The 22735-nt window shown below is 44.3% G+C and overlaps 1 protein-coding gene and 1 long non-coding RNA gene across 8 annotated transcripts in view; one reads left to right on the top strand and one right to left on the bottom strand.

Annotated features, from left to right (window-relative positions):
• Positions 1–22735, top strand: part of GBF1 (golgi brefeldin A resistant guanine nucleotide exchange factor 1) — a 319690-nt gene that overhangs the window by 13037 nt on the left and 283918 nt on the right. For all 7 annotated transcript variants that reach the window (XM_077259202.1, XM_077259204.1, XM_077259201.1 and 4 more), the window contains exon 3: positions 7106–7172. In XM_077259202.1, the coding sequence (XP_077115317.1) occupies positions 7106–7172 (67 nt within the window). The remainder of the gene's footprint in view (positions 1–7105; positions 7173–22735) is intronic.
• On the bottom strand, positions 9874–19127 carry LOC143770026 (uncharacterized). The gene is made up of 3 exons (XR_013214523.1): positions 19060–19127; positions 18349–18427; positions 9874–9913 (listed from the first exon to the last, which is right to left on the bottom strand). It is a non-coding gene; the product is annotated as an uncharacterized LOC143770026 (long non-coding RNA).

Here is a 22735-nt window from a genome sequence, read left to right as displayed (position 1 = left end):
CGCTGAAGAAGCGGTGTGCTGACACTCCCCGGGGGGGAGGAAGTTCAGGGACGCACACACCGCTTCCTGCCCGCCTATATTTAAAACTACAAGGCGGCAAGCTGGCGCTGGGAACAGTCTCCTGCAAGATGGCAGATCTGAAGGAATCAGCGATCCCAGCAGACATCCCACAGCCTGTCGTGGTACTGAGGGTCCGGTGGGTGAGTGCCTTTGTAAGGCAAAGACATGACAGTGACATTGTGTTTTTTGTATATATGCAGGGAAAGAAAGTTGCCTCTAAACAAAAGCATAAAGTATGTGCACTCTGTGACAGAAGCCTTCCCAAAACGTATGAAAAGCGTATATGCCGCTCATGCATAGAGAAAACTGTGTCTGAAGAGTCATCATCATTGCTTCAGAATATAAAAGATATTGTTAGAAGCGAAGTACAATGTACGGTAAAGGAGCAGTTAAAACAACATGGGTTGCAGAGCTCCGTAAACCCGCCCTCTATGTCTGCCCAGGCATCTGATATAGAATCCGAGGGTGAACTGGGTGAGCTTCCGCCCGAGGAGGTTTCGGACCTGGACTCTTCAGATGAAGAGAGTGCCTTATGTCTTATCAGAAGATGTGGGGAAGTTGCTAAAACTGGTCAGGTCCACTCTGGGGGTTGAGACGCCAAAAGAGAAGCAAACAGTTCAGGACTCTATGTTCAGTAATTTGGAGGATAGGAAACGGAAAGTTTTCCCATTTCATGATAACATACTAAATCTCATTAAAAAAGAATGGAAAAAACCGAATAAAAGGATTTCAGTTCCCCAGGCCTTGAAACGTAAATATCCCTTTAGTGAGGAAATTTGCGAGAAATGGGAAAAGGCGCCTAAGTTGGACGCGGCTATCGCAAGTACTTCCAGGGGCATAGCACTTCCCTTTGAGGACATGGGGGCCCTAAAAGACCCCCTAGATAAAAAGGCGGATGCCTTTCTAAAATCAGTCTGGGAAGCCTCAACTTGGGCGTTTAAACCTGGAGTAGCGGCTACTTGTACTGCCCGTGCCATGGTTAAATGGCTGGAGGAACTAAGCGAACAAATAAAAAAACAAATGTCCAAGAGACAGACTTCTAGAAGTCATCCCTTCACTTCAAAATGCAGCAGGATTCCTGGCGGACGCTGCCATTGATTCTGTTCGGTTTTCTGCCCGGGCGGGTGCCCTTTCTAATTCAGGTAGAAGGGCATTGTGGTTAAAAAATTGGAATGCTGATTTCCAATCTAAAGTGAAGCTCTGTGCGGTCCCCTGTGAGGGCCAATATTTATTCGGCAGCGCTTTAGATGAGATCTTAGAAAAAGCGGCGGACAAGAAAAAGCACTTCCCTCCACCTCCCTTCTTTAAACGACGTTGCTATGACAATCGTCGGTCCTTTCGAAGATCAGGTAGGGGCCGAGGCCGCCCAACGGATAGAACCACACGGGGAAAACCCTGGGGGGAGAAAAGAGAAAGAGGGTTTCTTTTCAATAAACCCCCAAAACCGGATCCCAAACAATGACTCCATATTTCAGGTGGGAGGAAGGTTACGGTTTTTTGTCCATCAGTGGGTAACCTTACAGCCGTCCCAATGGATAATCAACTTGTTATCAGACGGCCTACGACTAAATTTCATCTCCCTGCCTCCCCACCGAATAAAAGTTACTCGTGTGGCCAAAAAGAACCAGTTAGTTCTCGAAAAAGAAGTTCGTCTTCTTTTAGACAAAAAAGTCCTGGTAAAGGTACCTCCACAGGAAGTAGGGAGGGGATTTTACAGCACCCTTTTCCTCACTCCAAAACCGGATGGATCTTTAAGAACTATTTTCAACCTAAAAGAATTAAACAAATTCATCCGGGTAGAAAAATTCAAAATGGAGACTCTGAGAACGGCGGTAAAACTGTTGTATCCAGAATGTTATATGGCAGTGATAGACCTTACCGATGCCTATTATCATGTGCCGATCAGCAGAGAACATCAACAATTCCTGAGGTTGGTTGTGCAGCTGGGGAAGGTCTACACCCATCTACAATACCAATGTCTCCCCTTTGGGGTATCGGTAGCTCCTCGTATTTTTACCAAAATAATTTCGGAAGTAGCATCCTTCATAAGGAGAGAGAACATTCTGCTAGTGCCCTATTTAGACGATTTCCTCCTGATAGCAGACAATCAAGAAGATTGCATAAAAGCAGTTACAACAGTACGAGAGCTACTAACCAAACTAGGGTGGATAATAAACTTAAAAAAATCAAGATTGATTCCAGCCCAGATACAGGAGTTCCTGGGGATCCAATTAAATTCAATCAAACAGGTCTGTATCCTTCCAGACAGAAAAGTCGAGGCCATAAAACAACGTATAACACAAATACAGGTGGCCCAATACGTCTCGGTAAGGGAAGCCATGTCCCTCCTAGGCATGCTTACTGCAACAATTCCGGCAGTCCAATGGGCACAACTTCATTCAAGGGACCTACAGTGGGAGATCCTGTCAGAACAAACAAGAATACCCTACAATCTAAACCGGAAAATCGTATTGTCACAACATGTTCGGGACTCTCTAAGCTGGTGGCTAGATTCCGGGAATCTAAAAAAAGGGGTCCCATGGTCAATCCAGAATCCGATGATACTGACCACAGATGCGAGCCCGTTAGGGTGGGGAGCACACCTATCAGATCGGATCCTACAGGGTCTATGGGATCCACAGATGCAATTAGCCTCCTCAAACCTGAAGGAATTGACAGCAGTAAGGCAAGCAATTCTTCAAACAGAAGAAGATCTCAAAGGAAAACATTTAGTAGTGTTGTCCGACAACAGCACAACGGTGTCGTATATAAATCGACAGGGAGGAACCAGATCAAGTTCCCTAATGGAAGAAGCAGGAAGACTATTTCTTTGGGCCGAAAACCACCTTTTATCCCTCACGAGTACACACTTAAAGGGGTCGGACAACTTTGTCGCAGATTTTCTGAGTCGTCACGTCCTGCACCAGGGTGAGTGGTCACTAAATCAAAGAATATTTGGAGAAATCTGTGCAATCTGGGGACTTCCTCAAGTGGATCTTTTCTCCACAAGGCAGAATCGAAAAGTAGAAAGGTTCTACTCTCTAAACCCGAAAGAGAACCCGGAAGGAGTAGATGCGTTACTACACCAATGGAGATTCCATCTAGCCTATGCGTTTCCCCCGATCCCATTGATCCCTACAGTCCTGAAGAAGATCCGAGAAGAGAAATCACGCATAATTTTAATCGCACCCTTCTGGCCAAAGAGAGCTTGGTTCACTTGGCTCAGACGCATGTCCATCTCGGACCCGTGGATACTTCCAGAGGTTCCAAACCTTCTGCACCAGGGTCCGGTGACACATCCTCAGGTTCACAGCCTACACCTCACTGCTTGGAACTTGAGAGGGGACTGCTGCTAGCAAAGGGGTTCTCGGATCCGTTAATTACTACCCTACTGTCCAGTAGAAAAAAAGTCACAACTGATAAATACCAAAAGGTATGGGGAAAATTTTTAGAATTCTCGGGCCGAGGGTTAACTGATACCGTTCAGAAAGTCCCTATATCTGAAATCCTAGAGTTTCTCCAAAAGGGTCTGGAGAGGGGATTATCTACCAGCACTCTAAAAGTGCAAGTCTCGGCGCTTAGCGCCTTGTTTGACCAAAGATTGGCTGATCACCCTTGGGTGTGTAGGTTTATTCGGGCCTCTTTTACAGCCAGACCATTCAAACCTCGTCCAAAGGTCGCTCCCTGGGATTTAAATTTAGTTTTAAACGCCTTGACCTCCTCTCCCTTCGAGCCTCTTTCCTCCATATCGGAAAAAGCGCTAACTTTAAAAACAGTTCTCCTGATTGCCCTTACCTCTGCCAGACGCATTAGTGAGCTTCAGGCTTTATCTATTGACCCTCCTTATACTACAATTCTGGAGGATAGGGTAATTATAAAATCTGATCCGGCCTTCTTACCAAAGGTCAACTCGAAATTTCACAGGGACAAGGAGATAGTCTTGCCTTCATTTTGTGCCAATCCAAAATCCCAGGGAGAAGAAACCTTCCATTGCTTGGACGTTAGACGTTGCCGCCTTCAATATATAGAAGTGACAAAACCATGGCGACAGTCTTCAGCCCTTTTTGTCTCCTTTCAGGGGGCAAACGGGAAAAAAGGCCACAAAATCAACTATTGCACGTTGGCTCCGTATGGCTATATCACTTTCCTATTCCTCTTCGGGACAGGTCCCTCCACCTGGTGTTACGGCCCACTCTACAAGGGCTATTTCCACATCTTGGGCAGAGAGGGCAAATGCATCGATAGAGCAAATTTGTAATGCAGCAGTATGGTCTTCACCCTCTACGTTCTTCCGCCATTATAGATTAAATCTGGGGCTATCAGATCTTGCCTTTGGTAGGAAAGTACTATCTGCCGTTGTCCCACCCTAGAGGTTCCTTCTATTTCTTCCTCTCATGTACCGGTGCTGTCATGGGGAAGGGAAAAAATGATAATTACTTACGGGTAATTTGATTTTCCAGATCCATGACAGCACCGCTCTAGTTCCCGCCCTATCTTGGTGATGGTGTGTGTTTCACAAAAAAAAAAAAAAAAAATCTTAAAAACAAAAACAAAAAAAAAACAAAAAAAAAAACCACAAGCGAAAGATGGGGTAATAACCACTTAACATAACAATAGATAAATAGTCTTAAGAGTTAAGTATAATTTATATATGCCTAAAACTAACATAGCGGTTACCTTACATTCTCTGTAAACAAACTGAGGAGAGAGGTGCCGCCCCCATCTTTTATCTCCTGTGCAGGTTTCCTGTTCTTGGGGGCGGGACCATCTCTCATGTACCAGTGCTGTCATGGATCTGGAAAATCAAATTACCCGTAAGTAATTATCATTTTTCCAGCGCATCCGCTGCCCCATTGTGAGGTGCGGGGAGGTAGGGGCGGAGTTCCGGCCGCGCATGCGCGGTCAGAAAAAGCGGACCGTCGGCAGCAAAAAATGTTACATGTAGCATTTTTTGCAGCCGACGGTCCGCCACAACACGGCGCAACCGTCGCACGACGGTTGCGACGTGTGTCAATGCGTCGCAAATGCGTCGCTAATGTTAGTCAATGGGGAAAAACGCATCCTGCAAGCACTCTTGCAGGATGCGTTTTTTTGCCAAAAGGACGCATTGCGACGTATTGAAAAAAAACGCTAGTGTGAAAGTAGCCTTATTAGGGCCTTATTCTCTGATGCTTGCATAGATGCATAGAAGTGCTGTTCTGCTTCTTTCCCGCTTAATCACCGTGGATGCAAGTAGCAAGATCTTTGTGACATGGACAGCAGAGCTGTGTCATTACACGCCTTATCATATCACACAGCCTGTTTTGGTCTTCTCTGGGGACGTGTTCTTCAGCAACAGAGGTGCAGAAGGACCGGTGATGATGTCATGGTCACAGAAAGAGAATGTCAATGCAGTTTTCGCTTAACACTTCAACCCCAAGCCAGTTTTCACTTTCATGACCAGGCCAATTTTACAATTCTGACCACTTTGAGGTAACAATTCTGGAACGCTTCTGATCCCACTGATTCTGAGGGTGTTTTCTCGTGACATATTCAACTTCACGATATTGTTAAAAATTTTTTCTATATGACTAGTGTTTATTTGCAAAAATTGGAAAATTTGGTGAAAATAGCTTTTTTCAAACTTTTGAATTTTATGCCCTTAACAGGAACCTGTCAGTCGGATAGTGCTCAGTAACCTACAGACAGTATCAGATTGGCGCCATTATACTGAGTAAAATGATCCCTTGGTTTAGTTAGAGATTCCCGTGCCTGGGGTGTGTGTGTCTCTATGTGGTGCTCTGCTTAGCTATTCAAACTGATGGCTGATGACAGAACACTGATCCCTCAGTGACCTGTCCTCTATGTTACATACTGAATATAATATGTTTTGAAGAATAAAATTAAAAAAAAATCACATTCAGCAGGCACCTGTGCCGTAGCAAGTATTCAGAAAAAAATTCTCTCTCAAAATAGCGCTATTTTTCGTGAGTTTACACTTTAAAAACTATTTTATAGAATAAATATTTTTGCATTGGTTTATTCTGAGAGCTATGATTTCTTTTTTTTTTATTTTTCTGCTGATGGAGCTGTATGGCGGCTTGATTTTTGTGGGACTACATGACATTTTCAGCAATACCAGTTTTATTTACTTTCATCTTTTTAATCGCGCTTTATTCCACCTTTTGTTCGGCAGTATGCTGATAAAGCATAGTTTTTTGCCTTTTTTTTCTTTCTTTTTGCGCTGTACACTAAAGTGGTTAACTAGTGGGCCAGTCTTAGGTTGAATCGTTCTGGACTTGGCGATACCAAATATGTGTATTTTTTTGTTCTTTTCCATAAAAATGTATTTATGGGTGTGTATGTATGTGAGTCTGTGTATATAGAATTTTTAAGTTTGACATATTTTTTTTTTTTACTTCTTTACTTTGTCCCACTATGGGACTTTCACTTTTTACAGTCTGATCATTTGTAAACCATAGCAAAGCAGCGACTTTGCAATGCTTTACAAACTGTCAGTGCTACACCGACAAACTTGCTGCACCGACAAACTTGCTACACCTTGCTCTGAGCATGTTGTACCAATTTTGCTAGCTCTGGTGACCTGGAAGTAACAACATCGGGTCACCATGGCAACGATCGGTCCCTCGCGATGATTCCGATTAGAGAGCAGAGAAGGCTCCATCCCTCTGCTTGCCTGCTAAATACTGTGATCGATATCCCAGTATTTAGGGGGTTAAAGTCCCGGGAGTGGTGTGGCCACTGCTTCAGTACTGAGTGCCGGGTGTCAGCTGTCCGAATCAGCTGACACCCGGCAACTCTCGTGTGCACAGCCTTTGTGCGCACAAAATTGCCATGACTTATCCATACGTCAAAGGTCGATGAGTACCAGCCGACCATGAATGTTGGGAAGGGGCTAAATTCCAAAAGTTGAATTCAGTAGTAGGGAAATGAATCCTCCTTCTTTTACATTTCCCATTCTCTTTTTAATCCATTTACCTAATTATATTTCAGTCTGAGATTTGGCTTCCTAGTAATGGTGGCTATTTTTATTTCACTCTTTTAGGATGAAGAGCAGGACCCCTTGCTGCACAATTTTAGCCAACTGAAAGACATCCTGAATAATATAAAATGTAAGTATTACAGTGAGTTATTGGTTAGATCGCATATTTAGCCATTTAGAGTCTCCCTTCTAGTTTACTTCTGTTTTTGTTTGTTTTTGTTGTTTATTCATAGAATCATAAATATAACTTTGTGCTGTGCATTTTTTATCCCTTTCATGACGTCTGACTTTTCCATTCTATGTCGTGTTCCTGCCTTTGATGGGTGGCACGCATGCCGAGCCCGCTCCTTTCCAAGCAGATGATGGCTGATTTAATCTGCCCGCGGCTGTTAACCTGTTAAATGCTGCCATCAGTTTCTGACTGGGGCTTTTAACATGTGCCTGTGACATGACCGCCCAAGGGTTGCCATTACAGTCGATGGTCTGCTGAAGACCTCCGTGCTTGTCATGACGATTTTTCTGTGAAAGCTAACCTGGTGCACTAAAATCCCTACAAGCGATAAGACAATCACAGCTTTAATTCCCGTAAGGGGACTATTAAATACAGTAATAAGTTAAAAAAATGTTTTTAAAAATAAGGAAAAAAAAAAGTTTATCACCTCCCTTTTGACCAATTAAAAATAAAACAAACAAAAAACCACTTTTTTTTTTTTTTTTGCTTTCCACAACAATGTAGTAACAGGCAATAATTGTGTCTTCCCCACAAATGGGATCAGTAGAAACGTCAGCACAGGGCACAAAAAATAAGTGCCCACACAGCCCAAAAACTTGGAACAATAGCAAAAAGCCCAGTAAGTGACACATCGCTGAAATCAGGTTCTCAGCCCCTACACCGTGCTGCTTTCAGATTCCATAGCAAAAGATGCTGAAAGATTCCCATTAATCGTCAGTTTAGAGAGGTGGTGTGAAACTAAACTTGATCTTAATCTAAATGTCTAATGTAACTTGTTTGCTATTCTACTATACTTTAATTAAAAAGTGTGTGTGTGTATATATATATATATATATATATATATATGTATATGTATGTACGTGTGTGTGTGTGTGTGTGTGTATATATATAATTTTTTTTCTTTCTTTTGTTATGTAAGATCATATGTTAGTGAACATAATGACAGCACGAGTCTTTTTCTGTTTCGTCTCATGTCCTTAGAGGCTAATACAGATTTCCAGTAGCAGGTGGCTTAGAAAGGTCAGAGTATTCCTTATGGCATTTGCACCTGCCATACTGCAGTGTAGAAGCAAGGCTCGATCTGAGAATGGGCTTTGGTGATGTTCCTCTGTAAATTTAGTTCTGTTATACTTTGTGCTTTGCAAACAATGCTGCACATGGCGTCAGGATTTATAAACATCACTTTCTTTCTTTTTTTTTTTTTTACAGCACTATCTGTAAAGTTATGTTGAACACTTAAGGCCCCGTCTCACATAGCGAGATCGCTAGCGAGATCTGCTCACAAGTTTTGTGACGCAACAGCGACCTCAGTAGCGATCTCGCTATGTGTGACACGTACCAGCGATCAGGCCCCTGCTGCGAGATCGCTGGTCGTGTCGGAATGGCCTGGACCTTTTTTTGGTCGTTGAGGCCCCGCTGACATCGCTGAATCGGTGTGTGTGACACCGATCCAGCGATGTCTTCACTGGTAACCAGGGTAAACATCGGGTTACTAAGCGCAGGGCCACGCTTAGTAACCCGATGTTTACCCTTGTTACCAGCGTAAATGTAAAAAAAAACAAACAGTACATACTCGCCTTCTGATGTCCGTCAGGTCCCTTGCCGTCTGCTTCCTGCTCTCACTGACTGCCGGCCGTACAGTGAGAAGTGAGAGCACAGCAGTGACGTCACCGCTGCGCTCTGCTCTCACTGTACGGGGGCTCAGTCAGAGCAGGAAGCAGACGGCAAAGGGACCTGACGGACACCGAAAGGCAAGTATGTACTGTTTGTTTTTTTTGGTAACCAGGGTAAACATCGGGTTACTAAGCGCGGCCCTGCGCTTAGTAACCCGATGTTTACCCTGGTTACCCGGGTGCTGCAGGGGGACTTCGGCATCGTTGAAGACAGTTTCAACGATGCCGAAGTCGTTCCCCTGATCGTTGGTCGCTGGAGAGAGCGGTCTGTGTGACAGCTCCCCAGCGACCACACAGCGACTTACCAACGATCACGGCCAGGTCGTATCGCTGGTCGTGATCGTTGGTAAATCGCTTAGTGAGACGGGGTCTTTAGAGGGATTCTTACAGTACGATGTGTGTCACAATGCGTATTCTATTTTGCAGACTAAAAAGTGACTGCAGTTTCCTGACATCCATACATCTAAAGAGAACCTGTCCAATTTGTTTTTCTATGTAATTATATTTTTCTATAAAATATAAATTCTCAAGTGCCTTTTCTTAACCCTTCGTCAGGGGCAATATGTTTCATAACGAGTTTAGGGGCATTGCGCCTGTCCGGCACAGGCTAGAAAATTGGCTATATTTTCCTTTTTAAAAAATTTCAATGCTCTAAAAGTGATCAGTTACCTTAATAGGAATGTAATAAATGAGAATACACATAATCAGGTGGAAAAAAATGTTTAATAACCAGAAAAGTAATATGTTTCTATGTCTTGAGCATCCTCCTCACTCTCTCCATCTTGATCTGTATCAGACACATCTGGACATTCTTCCACATCATCTTCTGAAGCAATGTCACTTTCTTCCCCTAAATCTTCTAGCTGTAAGAGGTCTGTCTCATCATCAATCAGTATATTTTGCACTTGCTCAACATGAAGGGCATTGGACAAGTCAAATATTCTCCTCGCCATTTCAGAAGAAAAGCTGAAGCAAGAGAGAGAATATGTGTTAGGGCGCAATGTGCCTGAGAAGCACAATCTTATTTCTAACAAAACCTTTTATGACAAATCCACAAATTTAGCACTAGCTATTCATAAAACAAGCTAAAAAAACAATTGGGATGAATAAAAACAGCAAATTCTAATCGTCAAATGTGTGACGCGTTCAGGGGCAATGAGCCTGAGAAGCCAAAACACTGATATCTGATCTCCTGCAGCTCTGCAGCACAAGAGGCTTCTCAGGTTTCACACAGCCTTTAAAGTTAGGAAGGTACTGGGAGGATGGTGTTTCCCAGACAAACCACTGAAAATAGAGAAATGAAACTAAGTGAGCTGCGCCTGCCAGATCAGTTGCCCCTGACGGAGGGTTAACCCCTTCCCGACCTTTGACGCCACGTAGGCGTCATGAAAGTCGGTGCCAATCCGACCTGTGACGCCTATGTGGCGTCATGGAATGATCGCGTCCCTGCAGATCGGGTGAAAGGGTTAACTCCAATTTCGCCCGATCTGCAGGGACAGGGGGAGTGGTACTTCAGCCCAGGGGGGGTGGCTTCACCCCCCCGTGGCTACGATCGCTCTGATTGGCTGTTTCACTTTCAACAGCCAATCAGAGCGATTTGTAATATTTCACCTAAAAAAACTGGTGAAATATTACAATCCAGCCATGGCCGATGCTGCAATATCATCGGCCATGGCTGGAAACACTTATGTGACCCCCCCACCCCACCGATCGCACCCCAAGCCACCGATCTGTGCTCCGCTCCCCTCCGTCTTGTGCTCCGCTCCCACGTCCTCCTGTCCGCTCCCCCCGTGCACCTATGCCACCCCCCCGTGCTCCGACGCCCCCCCGTGCCCCGATCTCCCCCCCCTTATACTTACCGAGGCTCCTGGTGTGCATCCGTCTTCTCCATGGGCGCCGCCATCTTCCAAAATGGCGGGCGCATGCGCGGTGCGCCCGCCGAATCTGCCGGCCGGCAGATTCGTTACAAGTACATTTTGATCGCTGTGATAGGTTCTATCACAGCGATCAAAATAAAAAAATAATAAATAACCCCCCCCCCCCCCTTTATCACCCCCATAGGTAGGTACAATAATGAAATAAAGAAAATATTTTTTTTCTTTTTCCACTAGGGTTAGGGTTAGAACTAGGGTTAGTGGTAGGGGTAGGGGTAGGGTTAGGGGTTGGGGTAGGGTTATGGCATGTGCACACAGTGCGGATTTGGCTGCGGATTGGCCGCGGATCCACAGCGGATTGGCCACTGCGAATTCGTAGCAGTTTTCCATCAGGTTTACAGTACCATGTACACCTATGGAAAACCAAATCCGCTGTGCCCATGGTGCGGAAAATTCCGTGCAGAAACGCTGCGTTGTATTTTCCGCAGCATGTCAATTCTTTGTGCGGATTCCGCAGTGTTTTACACCTGTTCCTCAATAGGAATCCGCAGGTAAAATCCGCACAAAAAAACACTGGAAATCCGCAGGTAAAACGCAGTGCCTTTTACCTGCAGATTTTTCAAAAATCGTGCGGAAAAATCTCACACGAATCCGCAACGTGGGCACATAGCCTTAGGGTTAGGGTTGGAATTAGAGTTAGGGTTGGAATTAGGGCTAGGGTTGGAAATAGTGTTAAGATTAGGCTTGTGGTTAGGGTTACGGATAGGGTTAGGGGTGTGTTGGGGTTACAGTTGTGGTTAGGGTTGGGATTAGGGTTAGGGTTGGGATTAGGGTTAGGATTAGGGTTAGGGTTGGAATTAGGGTTACGGGTGTGTTGGGGTTAGGGTTGTGGTTAGGGGTGTGTTGGGGTTAGGGTTGTGATTAGGGTTATGGCTACAGTTGGGATTAGGATTAGGGGTGTGTTGGGGTTAGTGTTGAAGTTAGAATTGAGGGGTTTCCACTGTTTAGGCACATCAGGGGTCTCCAAACGCAACATGGCGCCACCATTGATTCCAGCCAATCTTGCGTTCAAAAAGTCAAATGGTGCTCCCTCCCTTCCAAGCCCCGACGTGCGCCCAAACAGTGGTTTACCCCCACATATGGGGTACCAGCGTACTCAGGACAAACTGGGCAACAAATATTGGGGTCTAATTTCTCCTGTTACCCTTGTGAAAATAAAAAATTGCTTGCTAAAACATCTTTTTTGAGGAAAGAAAAGATTCCAAAAGAAAGAAAGAAAGTTTCCAAAATGGGGTCACTTGTGGGGGGTTTCTACTGTTTAGGCATATCAGGGGCTCTGCAAACGTAACATGATGCCCGCAGACCATTCCATCAAAGTCTGCATTCCAAAACGTCACTACTTCCCTTCCGAGCCCCGGCATGTGCCCAAACAGTGGTTTACCCCCACATATGGGGTATCAGCGTACTCAGGAGAAACTGGACAACAACTTTTGGGGTCAAATTTCTCCTGTTACCCTTGGGAAAATAAAAAATTCTGGGCTAAAAAAATATGTTTGAGGAAAGGAAACACATTTATTATTTTCACGGCTCTGCGTTATAAACTTCTGTGAAGCACTTGGGGGTTCAAAGTGCTCATCACACATCTAGATAAGTTCCCTTGGGGGATCTAGTTTCACAAATGAAGTCACTTGTGGGGAGTTCCTACTGTTTAGGCACATCAGGGGCTCTGCAAACGCAACCTGACGCCCGCAGAGCATTCCATCAAAGTCTGCATTTCAAAACGTCACTACTTCCCTTCCGAGCCCCGGCATGTGCCCAAACAGTGGTTTACCCCCACATATGGGGTATCAGCGTACTCAGGAGAAACTGGACAACAACTTTTGGGGTCCAATTTCTCTTGTTACCCTTGGGAAAATAAAAAATTGTGGGCTAAAAAATCATTTTTGAGAAAAGAAAAATTATTTTTTATTTTCATGGCTCTGCGTTATAAACTTCTGTGAAGCACTTGGGGGTTCAAAGTGCTCACCACACATCTAGATTAGTTCCTTGGGAGGTCTAGTTTCCAAAATGGGGTCACTTGTAGGGGAGCTCCAATGTTTAGGCACACAGGGGCTCTCCAAACGCGACATGGTGTCCGCTAACGATTGGAGCTAATTTTCCATTCAAAAAGTCAAATGGCACGCCTCCCCTTCCGAGCCTTGCCGTGCACCCAAACAGTGGTTTACCCCCACATATGAGGTATCGGCGTACTCAGGAGAAATTGCCCAACAAATTTTAGGGTCCATTTTATCCTGTTGCCCATGTGAAAATGAAAAAATTGAGGCTAAAATAATTTTTTTGTGAAAAAAAAGTACTGTTTCATTTTTACGGATCAATTTGTGAAGCACCTGGGGGTTATAAGTGCTCACTATGCTTCTAGATAAGTTCCTTGGGGGGTCTAGTTTCCAAAATGGGGTCACTTGTGGGGGAGCTCCAATGTTTAGGCACACGGGGGCTCTCCAAACGCGACATGGTGTCCGCTAAAGATTGGAGCCAATTTTTCATTCAAAAAGTCAAATGGCGCTCCTTCCCTTCCGAGCCCTGCCGTGCGCCCAAACAGTGGTTTACCCCCACATATGAGGTATCAGCGTACTCAGGACAAATTGGACAACAACGTTCGTGTCCAGTTTCTCCTTTTACCCTTGGGAAAATAAAAAAATTGTTGCTAAAAGATCATTTTTGTGACTAAAAAGTTAAATGTTCATTTTTTACTTCCATGTTGCTTCTGCTGCTGTGAAACACCTGAAGGGTTAATAAACTTCTTAAATGTGGTTTTGAGCACCTTGAGGGGTGCAGTTTTTAGAATGGTGTCACTTTTGGGTATTTTCAGCCATATAGAACCCTCAAACTGACTTCAAATGTGAGGTGGTCCCTAAAAAAATGGTTTTGTAAATTTTGTTGTAAAAATGAGAAATCACTGGTCAAATTTTAACCCTTATAACTTCCTAGCAAAAAAAAAATTTGTTTCCAAAATTGTGCTGATGTAAAGTAGACATGTGGGAAATGTTATTTATTAACTATTTTGTGTCACATAACTCTCTGGTTTAACAGAATAAAAATTCAAAATGTGAAAATTTTCAAAATTTTTGCCAAATTTCCGTTTTTTTCACAAATAAACTCAGAAATTATCGACCTAAATTTACCACTAACATGAAGCCCAATATGTCATGAAAAAACAATCTCAGAATCGCTAGGATCCGTTGAAGCGTTCCTGAGTTATTACCTCATAAAGGGACACTGGTCAGAATTGCAAAAAACGGCAAGGTCATTAAGGCCAAAATAGGCTGGGTCATGAAGGGGTTAAAGGAACGTTACAATGCAGATTTCTATTATTCCTATCTAAAGTTTGAGAAGGTGAATAGTAACACCCAGTTGTCAATATAATCATAGGCGTGTCACTGACCCTGTCAGGACTAGAGATGAGCGAATATGTTCGGAAAACGATAGCCGAAGACAAATTTGCCATATTTGTACTGTATTCGTGCCGATTTTGTTTGATGATCGTTTCCAAACATATTTGCTCGTCTGGACTCCAAATGCCTTTCATCTATTTTCGCTGAATATTGCAAATACGCTGATCGTAATCCACACCGAATCTTTAAATATTCGCTCCTCTAGTCAGGACCGATTGGACAGTGTAAGATTGATTAAGGCCACACTGAACGTATAATACCCTTTTGTAAGCCCTTTTTTTTTTTTTTCTTCCCTATATAGATCCAAAGTTATACGCCCCAGAAATTTGAACAGAATTCTAATAAAAGATGTCTAGGAATTGTTATCTCATGAGATATAAAAGTTTTTAAGATGTATTGATTTAACCCCTTAACACTGATTGACGGCTATATCAGCTCTGACATGTCATTTAGTGCTCTATGATGGATATATGTCATGCTGGTCGCACAGTACAGCTTCTCCACTGGTGCTATCGGCTACAGGGGTCTGACTGTTACAGCCAGGCTCCTGCTGTAACTGCTAGGATTGATGTTCTAAAATCAACATACAGGGTGGGCCATTTATATGGATACAACTTTGTGGGCCATTTATTTGCATTAAAAAATGGCCAGCTTCAAAATGGCCGCCATGGTCACCACCCATCTTGAAAAGTTTTCCCCCTCCCATATACTAATGTGCCACAAACAGGAAGTTGATATCACCAACCATTCCCGTTTTATTTCGGTGTATCCATATAAATGGCCCACCTTGTATTTATCCCATATGGTGCACGCCATAAGGAAACAAAAAAAAACAAAACAGAATTGATGGGTTTTGCTAGTCTAGCCTCACAAAAAAATTGTATGTACCCAAAAAATGGTATTGGTGAAAACATCTCGTCCTGAAAAAAAAAAAAAAAAAAAAAAGCCCTCACATAGATCCATTGACAGAAAATTGTAAAATGCATGGTGCATGGCTCAGAATATGGCCACGCTAAAAACAAATGATTTCTCGATCACCCATGACAGCACCATGAGAGGGGATTCACCCTTCAAGGACAGGGAATTCTACAGGATAAAAAGGCGGTACCCTTCCCTCACATCAATTGGTTTCTTGTTCTTGACGAGGAAAAAGGTTAGCAGGGTTGGCGTACCTGAAAATTGTAGGTGGTGGTGGCAGGTTGCTTATTTCAACTAATGGAGTTAGTATAAGGCTGTGTGCCCACGTTGCGTTTTTTATGCGCTTCTGCCGCGTTTTTTTGCGGCAGCGGAAACGCTTAAAAACCACATTCCCATGCAATCTTATGGGATTCCGCAGTTGCTGTGCCCATACTGCAGATTTTCCCGCTGCGGAATCGCATAGCGGTATAATCCACAGCATGTTCATTATTTCTGCAGAATCGCGGCGATTCCGCTTCCAAAGGATTGCATTGACACGCTCACTTTACGCATGTGGCTATGCCCGCCATGCGTAAAGTGAGCGCTTCATGTGCGGATGGTACCCGGGTCTTGAGGAGAGTCTCCTCATTTCTGTAAAAACAAGAATTAAAATACAAAATAGTGATATCCTCACCTTCTGATGGCCCTCGGAGTCCTCCCGGCTCTCAGCGGTGCACGCGGCGGCTTCCGTTCCCAGTGATGTATTGCGCGAATCACCTGGGATGACGTTGCGGTCACGTTACCGTGACGTCACAAAGGTCCTTCACGCAAAGCATCCCTGGGAACGGAACGTACCGGGAGCGCCGCTGAGGAGATCGGAGGCTGTCGGAAGGTGAGTATGTGTATGTGTGTGTATATATATATATATATATATGTATGTATGTATGTATGTATGTATGTATGTATGTATGTATATATATATATATGTATATATATATATATGTATATATATATATATATGTATATGTATATATATATATATATATTTTACATTCTATCTTTTACCATTGATGTTGCATAGGCAGCATCAATAGTAAAAAGTTGGTCACACTTGTCAAGCACTATGCTTGTGTGACCAGCCTGTCAGTCACTTTTCCAAGCGATGCTTCAAATCGCTTGGAAAACGCAAGCATTCTGCAAGCTAAAAACGCTGGCAAAACGCTTGTGTTTTGCCAGAAAACGAATGCAAATTCCGCATGCGTTTGACCTGCAGCAGGCAGTTGCGGAAATGCTGCAGGCATTTCCGCAGCATTTCTGCAACTTGGGCACATAGCCTAAAAGAAAACATCAAGGAGGGCTTCCTAAACTGCAACAGCCTTAGACAAGGGAACTGAGAGCTAAATCTTCAGCCAGATAGTACAGATGTGGGGCCTCCCAGATATAGATCTGTTTGTCAATAGAACAAAAAAAAAGTGATCAGATTCTGTTCTCTGAATCCCAGGGAGGGTCCCCAAGTGGTAGATGCCTTCCTGATCCTGTGGGATTATGACCTAGGGTACGCCTTTCCACCAGTAGCCCTATTCCCATTAGTTTTAACAAAGATCAGGGAAGACACAGCAAGAATTATTCTGATAGCTCCCTTTTAGCCCAGAAGACCATGGTTTTCATGGTTAATGTCTGTCACCGAAACGTGTGCTTCCAGAGATTCCAAATCTTCTCTCATAGGGGCTGGTGCACTATCCACAAGTAGCTACATTAGCGGCGTGAAATTTGAGAAGCCACTTTTAAGAAAAAAAACGGGGTTTCGCCTAATCTTATTTCCACCCTACTTCAGAGTAGAAAAGCAGCTACTGAAAAAAATCTCCAAGAACTTGGAGGAAGTTTTCATAGAATAGAGGGGATGGGGCAACCAGTTATTCGTATTCTGGAGTTAGGCCTGTCCTCCAGTACCCTTTAAAGTCCAGGTGTCAGCACTGGCAGCTCCGTATGTTTGTGACTTGGCAAAAAAATCATTGGGTCTCGACCTTTATCAGATCTTCATCTATATCTAGATCCATTTTGCTAGAAAGCTTAGCGCCATGGGATTTAAATTTGGTCCTAACAAACATGACAAATATGCCATTGGAGCCTATAGAGTTTCTTAAGATTCTTTCACTTAAAATGGCCATCCTAGTAGCTTTAACATCTGATTGTAGGGTCAGTGGTATGCAGCCCCTTTCTATAGTTCCACCATGTATGCAAATCCTAGAAGACAGTCATTTTGAAGCCTGATCCAACCTACCTACCTACCTAAAGTAGCTTCCCAATTTCATAGAACACAGGAGGTACCGTAGTCCGTCTTCCTTTTTTCCGTAGCCCCCCAAAAACAGAAGAAGAACTTCATACTCTAGATGTTTAAAAATGTCTAGTTAGATACCTGTCTGTTACAGAAGCTTGGAAGAAGGATAGTTCATTATTTGTATCCTTCCAGAGACCCAGGAAAGATCTTAAGGCTTCAAAGTGCACAATTGTGCTTCAAAGTGGCAAAGCAGTTCCAGAAGATTTGAAGACTCACTCCATAAGGGCTGTGGCAACGTCATAGGCGTAGAGATCGGATGTTTCAATTGAGCAGATTTGTATGGTGACAACCTGGTCTTCTCCTTCCACTTTCTATAATTATTTATAGACTGGATAGGAGTTCCTCTTCTGACCTTACCTTTGGGAGAAAGGCTCTACAGGCTGTGGTCCCACCCTTCCATGATTTTTTTATTTCTTTGGAATTTTCACATGGTGCGGTCATGCGGGATCGAGAGAGACTTGGTTACTTACCGGTAAGAAGTCGGGAGATCTCAAATTGCGCATGCGCTGCCACTGGTGGCGATTTTCCTGTAGTCCACTGCAATGTAAACCATGGACGTGCAGGGGCTCTGGGCTTTCACAAAATGTCGGCTGAACACCCGTAGTCCCGCACCTCTGAGCACCCCTTCTCAGCCTGGGGTTCGCAGAATCGCCTGACTTCTGCTTCAGCCAGCAGCGACCCTGCTCCACTGTAGCTGCACCCCCTTTAAGCAATAAGACACATGGATTATACGAAGCGCAATCATTTTATTAACTTTTTTTTCCACAAAATTTGGGGTACGTCTTATAATCCGCAAAATACGATATATGAATAAATGTGTATATATATCATGAGACCTACCGTATATTGAGGTTGAAATATATGTACGGTATGTATAAAAAAATTCCAAAACTGTTCTTTTTCTTCAAATCTTGGTGTCCTATTCTTACCACATAAATATAGAAGAATGTTACAAAAAAGTTTCATTACTTGGCTGCATAAATGTTACACCATTGTTATTAACTATAGCCATACTATAGCCAGAATCTTGAAAATCTGGCTCAATAAGTAACAAACAAACCTGGTCCTTAAAGGGGTTGTCTGACCTTAGGCTATAACTGTGCAGTCATTCTATATGAATGCAGACTTGTGAATCTGCGCTGTAAGGTTTCTCGGGCACCAGGAGAGGGCGATTTACATATTTCACATAGTGACAGGAGACTTGCGCCCTAAGGCTGGAAAACCACTTTAAGGAAGGCTTAAATAATGCTTTTGAGAACTGCATAAATTATCAAATTTTAAAGATGGTATCTTAGGATGGCCAGCCATTTTTGGTTATGTCTTGTAGACCCTTTTCTATAGGTGGCCTAGTGAAGCAGTTCGTCTTCTGACAGCTCTTGTTCGTCTGCTGACAGCTCTGCGGTGCTATCATACATGATCATGCCCAGTACAGTGTTATGGGAATAGCCCATGTGTAAATGGACCAGGTCCAGCCACATCGGGAATTTCTATGAATCTGTAAGCCTAGATTACGAGGGAGCGGAACTGATTACAAGAATTTATTCAATTTACCATGGGCGTTCAGTCTTTTCCAGTGGTGTGCTCCCCTTAGATTGCATTATACTCTATACGGATGTCGTTTCCGATAGTCTGATCCCCTCTCCCACCCCTTGCATGGTGCATATTTGATCAGGTGTAGCAAGAACAGCCTCCGTCAGACTGTGCCCTTTAGAATTGTCAATATTATCCTTCTTTCGGTTTTCTCTCCTTTGGGCTTTTCGGGTTGTTTTATAATTTTGGGATTCTCTTCAGCGTCTGTAATACATTTTGTTCATTATTTAACCAAAAGCCTGCATAATGAGCAGAGAGCAGCAATGTAAATGTTAGGTGTTGTTTCAATGGATTACTTGCCGATTGCATTAGTACTCTCTATTGTGTTAACTCTTATTGTGCTCACTTTTTGCTAGTACAATTTATAACAAGAAATTAATGTAACTTATTATTTGTCTGGTGTCATTGTGCTTTTCATTCAACAAATTGAAAATATATATATTTTTAAACCTGTACGGATCAGCACAATGAAAATTAGCCAGTGTACTTCAGTGTTAGTAGCAGAAGCTTGGATTCAGTGGCCATTTCAGCGATTTGTTAGACTAACCATGATTGTTAAAGGGAACCTGTCACTAGAAATAATGTTGGTAACCTACAGATATGCAGTTAATCTGCAAGTTAACAGCGTGATTATGAGAGCTCCGGTTATTCTGAACAGAATCCTGCCATAAATTCCCGTTTCACCGGCTGCACCGGCTGGAGAGGTGCCCTTAGTATCCCAGGAGACCGGCGACCCCCTGAAAGCGGCGGTTTGGGAGCCCGGAGACGCCGGGAAGTGAAGTGGCCTGGACGGGCAGTGTTATCCCCGGGCTGCAGCGGCCATCTTGGGCGCGTGTTCCACTACACAGGGACGCGGTGCCGGCGGTTGCTGAAGCCGGACACATCTCCCCTGGAGGGAGCGGACACCTGCGCTGAGGCGGGAGCGCTGTGGAACGCTGAGGTACAGGTGCTGGGTCCGGAGCGGCGGGCGGCACCCGGGAAACAGCAGCCATTACTGCAGCGTGCTCTCCAGCAGCAAGGAGAGCGGCGCTAATATTAGAGGCGCTGCCGAACGCCAATTACCGGTGGAGGAGTCCCTGAGTATCCGGGGAGCGGTGGGCACCAGTCGCACAGCGAGGAAGCCACAGAATGACTCGCAAGAGGCAGAAGGAGGTCGGGATGGCGGGCAGCACGCGCTCCCAGGATGGTGCCGACAGCGCTGTGGAAGAGGCGGCAAAAGCAAGCGCTGCCTATCAGAAGCGGCTGGAGGTGATCGCCAGACTGGAGCAATTTGCCAGGACAGAAGGTGCAGTACAGCTGATGCAGGGAGCCGGTGGAGAGGGGTCAGGAGGAGCGGCGGACTCAGGGGAACAGGTGTGTGAGCAGGCTGGGGCACAGGCAGAGGGGAGGATGAGCGGATGCCCCATGACACCCAGCAATGTTCCAGTTATGGGAAATGCCCCACTGACTGAGTTAGCTGAGCTGACCCCGAAATATGCTGCTCAAATGGGGAATGTGTGTGCTGATGAAACTGGGGAGCCGACCCTGAAGGATATCTTTTCTGCGGTCATGTTCTGTAAGTCTGCTTTGACAACCTTAACTGTCCAGGTGGATGACCTTAGGGGGGGAAGTTGCCTCTTTTCGCTCAGCTATGCATAAGATGGAGGGGAGAGTTGAATTGTTGGAGGAACGTGTGGGAGGAGCGGAGGATCAGATTGCTGAACTGGCAAAGAGAGAGAAAAAATATGTCCAGCGCATAGCGGAGTTGGAGCTTAAAACTGACGATTTGGAGAATCGTTCGCGCAGGAACAACTTGAGAATTATTGGTGTGCCTGAAAAGACAGAAGGAAATAACCCCACTGAGTTTATAGAGACACGGCTGAAAACTAAGGTTGGAGGGGACAGTCTCACTTAACTTTTTGCGGTCGAAAGAGCTCACCGGGTGCCGACCAGACCTCTGCCCCCTGGCTCCGCCCCACGGACCTTTCTAGCTAAAATCCTGAATTACAGAGACCGGGATATTCTGCTAAGGAGGGCCAGGAATATGGAGGTACTGTCTATTGACGGCAACCGAGTATCTATATATCCTGACTATTCTACAATTGTACAGAAGCTCAGGATGAAGTTTGGAGAGGCTAAAAGACGCTTACGTGAACTGGGTCTGGTTTATTCTATGCTGTATCCGGCTAAATTACGTGTGGTGGCCATGGACAGGGTTCACTTTTTTCAAAATCCTGAGGAAGTATCACATTGGCTGGACTTGAATGCAAAACGTATTGGAGCAGAAAAGAACCGCTGAGGAGGGTCAAATGTGGTCTTCTGGCTATTGTGATAGGTTGGGGGGAGGAAAATCGAGTTGATGGTTAATACTGATTGGCTACTGAATGAATTTGATGTATGGTTCTTAGGCGCTAAGGTTGTGTTCGGCGGCGCAAATGTTTATACATCCTGTTTCTAAAGGGGGGGGGGGAGGAACGAATGGAAGATAGTGGGAAATCTACTGTTGGTTGATATCGGCTTCTGAGCCACTGCTGGGATAGCAACAGCGCGTTCCCCTTTCTCATACAGAGAGGGAGTAGGAGATTGTACGTTGTCTGTTATAACGTTTTGGGGGAGGAAGTTATTGAGGGAAGGGAAGGGTAGGGTTAGGGGTTATTTTGTAATAATGAGGGCTTGGGGGGGAGGTTTGGGTAAGAGGGCCCAGTTTAGGGGGGTAAAGAAGACCAATGGAAAGAGGAAGAGATGGTTAACTATTATGCAAAATGATGGGAGATAGAGTTAAAATTTTGAGCTGGAATATTAGAGGTCTATCCAATGATACAAAACGTAAGGCTGTTCTGCAATATATTGTAAAACAGAGACCCTCGCTGGTGTGCCTTCAAGAAACTCACTTACTAAAAGGAAAAACGGGTATATTGCATAAAAGATGGGTGAGGAAGGCCTACCATGCGACATTCTCGACCTACGCCAGGGGAGTGTCAATCCTCGTGCATACAAGTGTTCCGTTCGAGGAGGTGGAGGTGGTAATAGATAGTGATGGACAGTATGTATTTCTTGTGTGTAAGGTGTTAGCTAGACTGATATGTGTCGTGTCAGTGTATATTCCTCCACCGTTCTCGGGGGGAAAAAACTACAGGAAATCCTAAATTTATCTGGCAGGTGGGGAGGAGTCCCGTTGCTCATAGTGGGGGATGTTGGCAATGTCATTGACGATCATTGGGATAGGGGGCAGCATGCTATGTTGAGGAAGGAGGGGAATTTGACAGCGTTTGGTAGTTATTTGAAAGAAGTGGCATGGAGGGACTTGTGGAGAGGGCGTAATACTGATACATACTGTTTCTTATGCTGTTCGGCGACATGTGGCTCTCTATCTCGTATTGACAGAGATTGTGATAAAAAGTTGCAAATATTATAGTATGTGTGTATTGTCCTTTTTTTTTTTTTTTTGTTTTCTCTTCTTTCCAGGTGTAATGTTTGGTCGGAGATGGGTCTTTAGAGGGGAGGGGGGAGGGTTGTTTCTTTTAAAACAAAAACACAAATGTACCTTGTTTATTTGTATGGATACTGTTGTATTTGGTATGTACAATAAAAAATATCTGATTTAAAAAAAAAAAAAAAACAGCGTTATTATGCTGTCCGGCGCCTGCACGCAGCCGTA

The sequence above is a fragment of the Ranitomeya variabilis genome, chromosome 4 (genome assembly GCF_051348905.1).
Source record: "Ranitomeya variabilis isolate aRanVar5 chromosome 4, aRanVar5.hap1, whole genome shotgun sequence".
Lineage (NCBI taxonomy): Eukaryota > Metazoa > Chordata > Amphibia > Anura > Dendrobatidae > Ranitomeya > Ranitomeya variabilis.
This window is presented reverse-complemented; position numbering and strand designations above follow the sequence as displayed.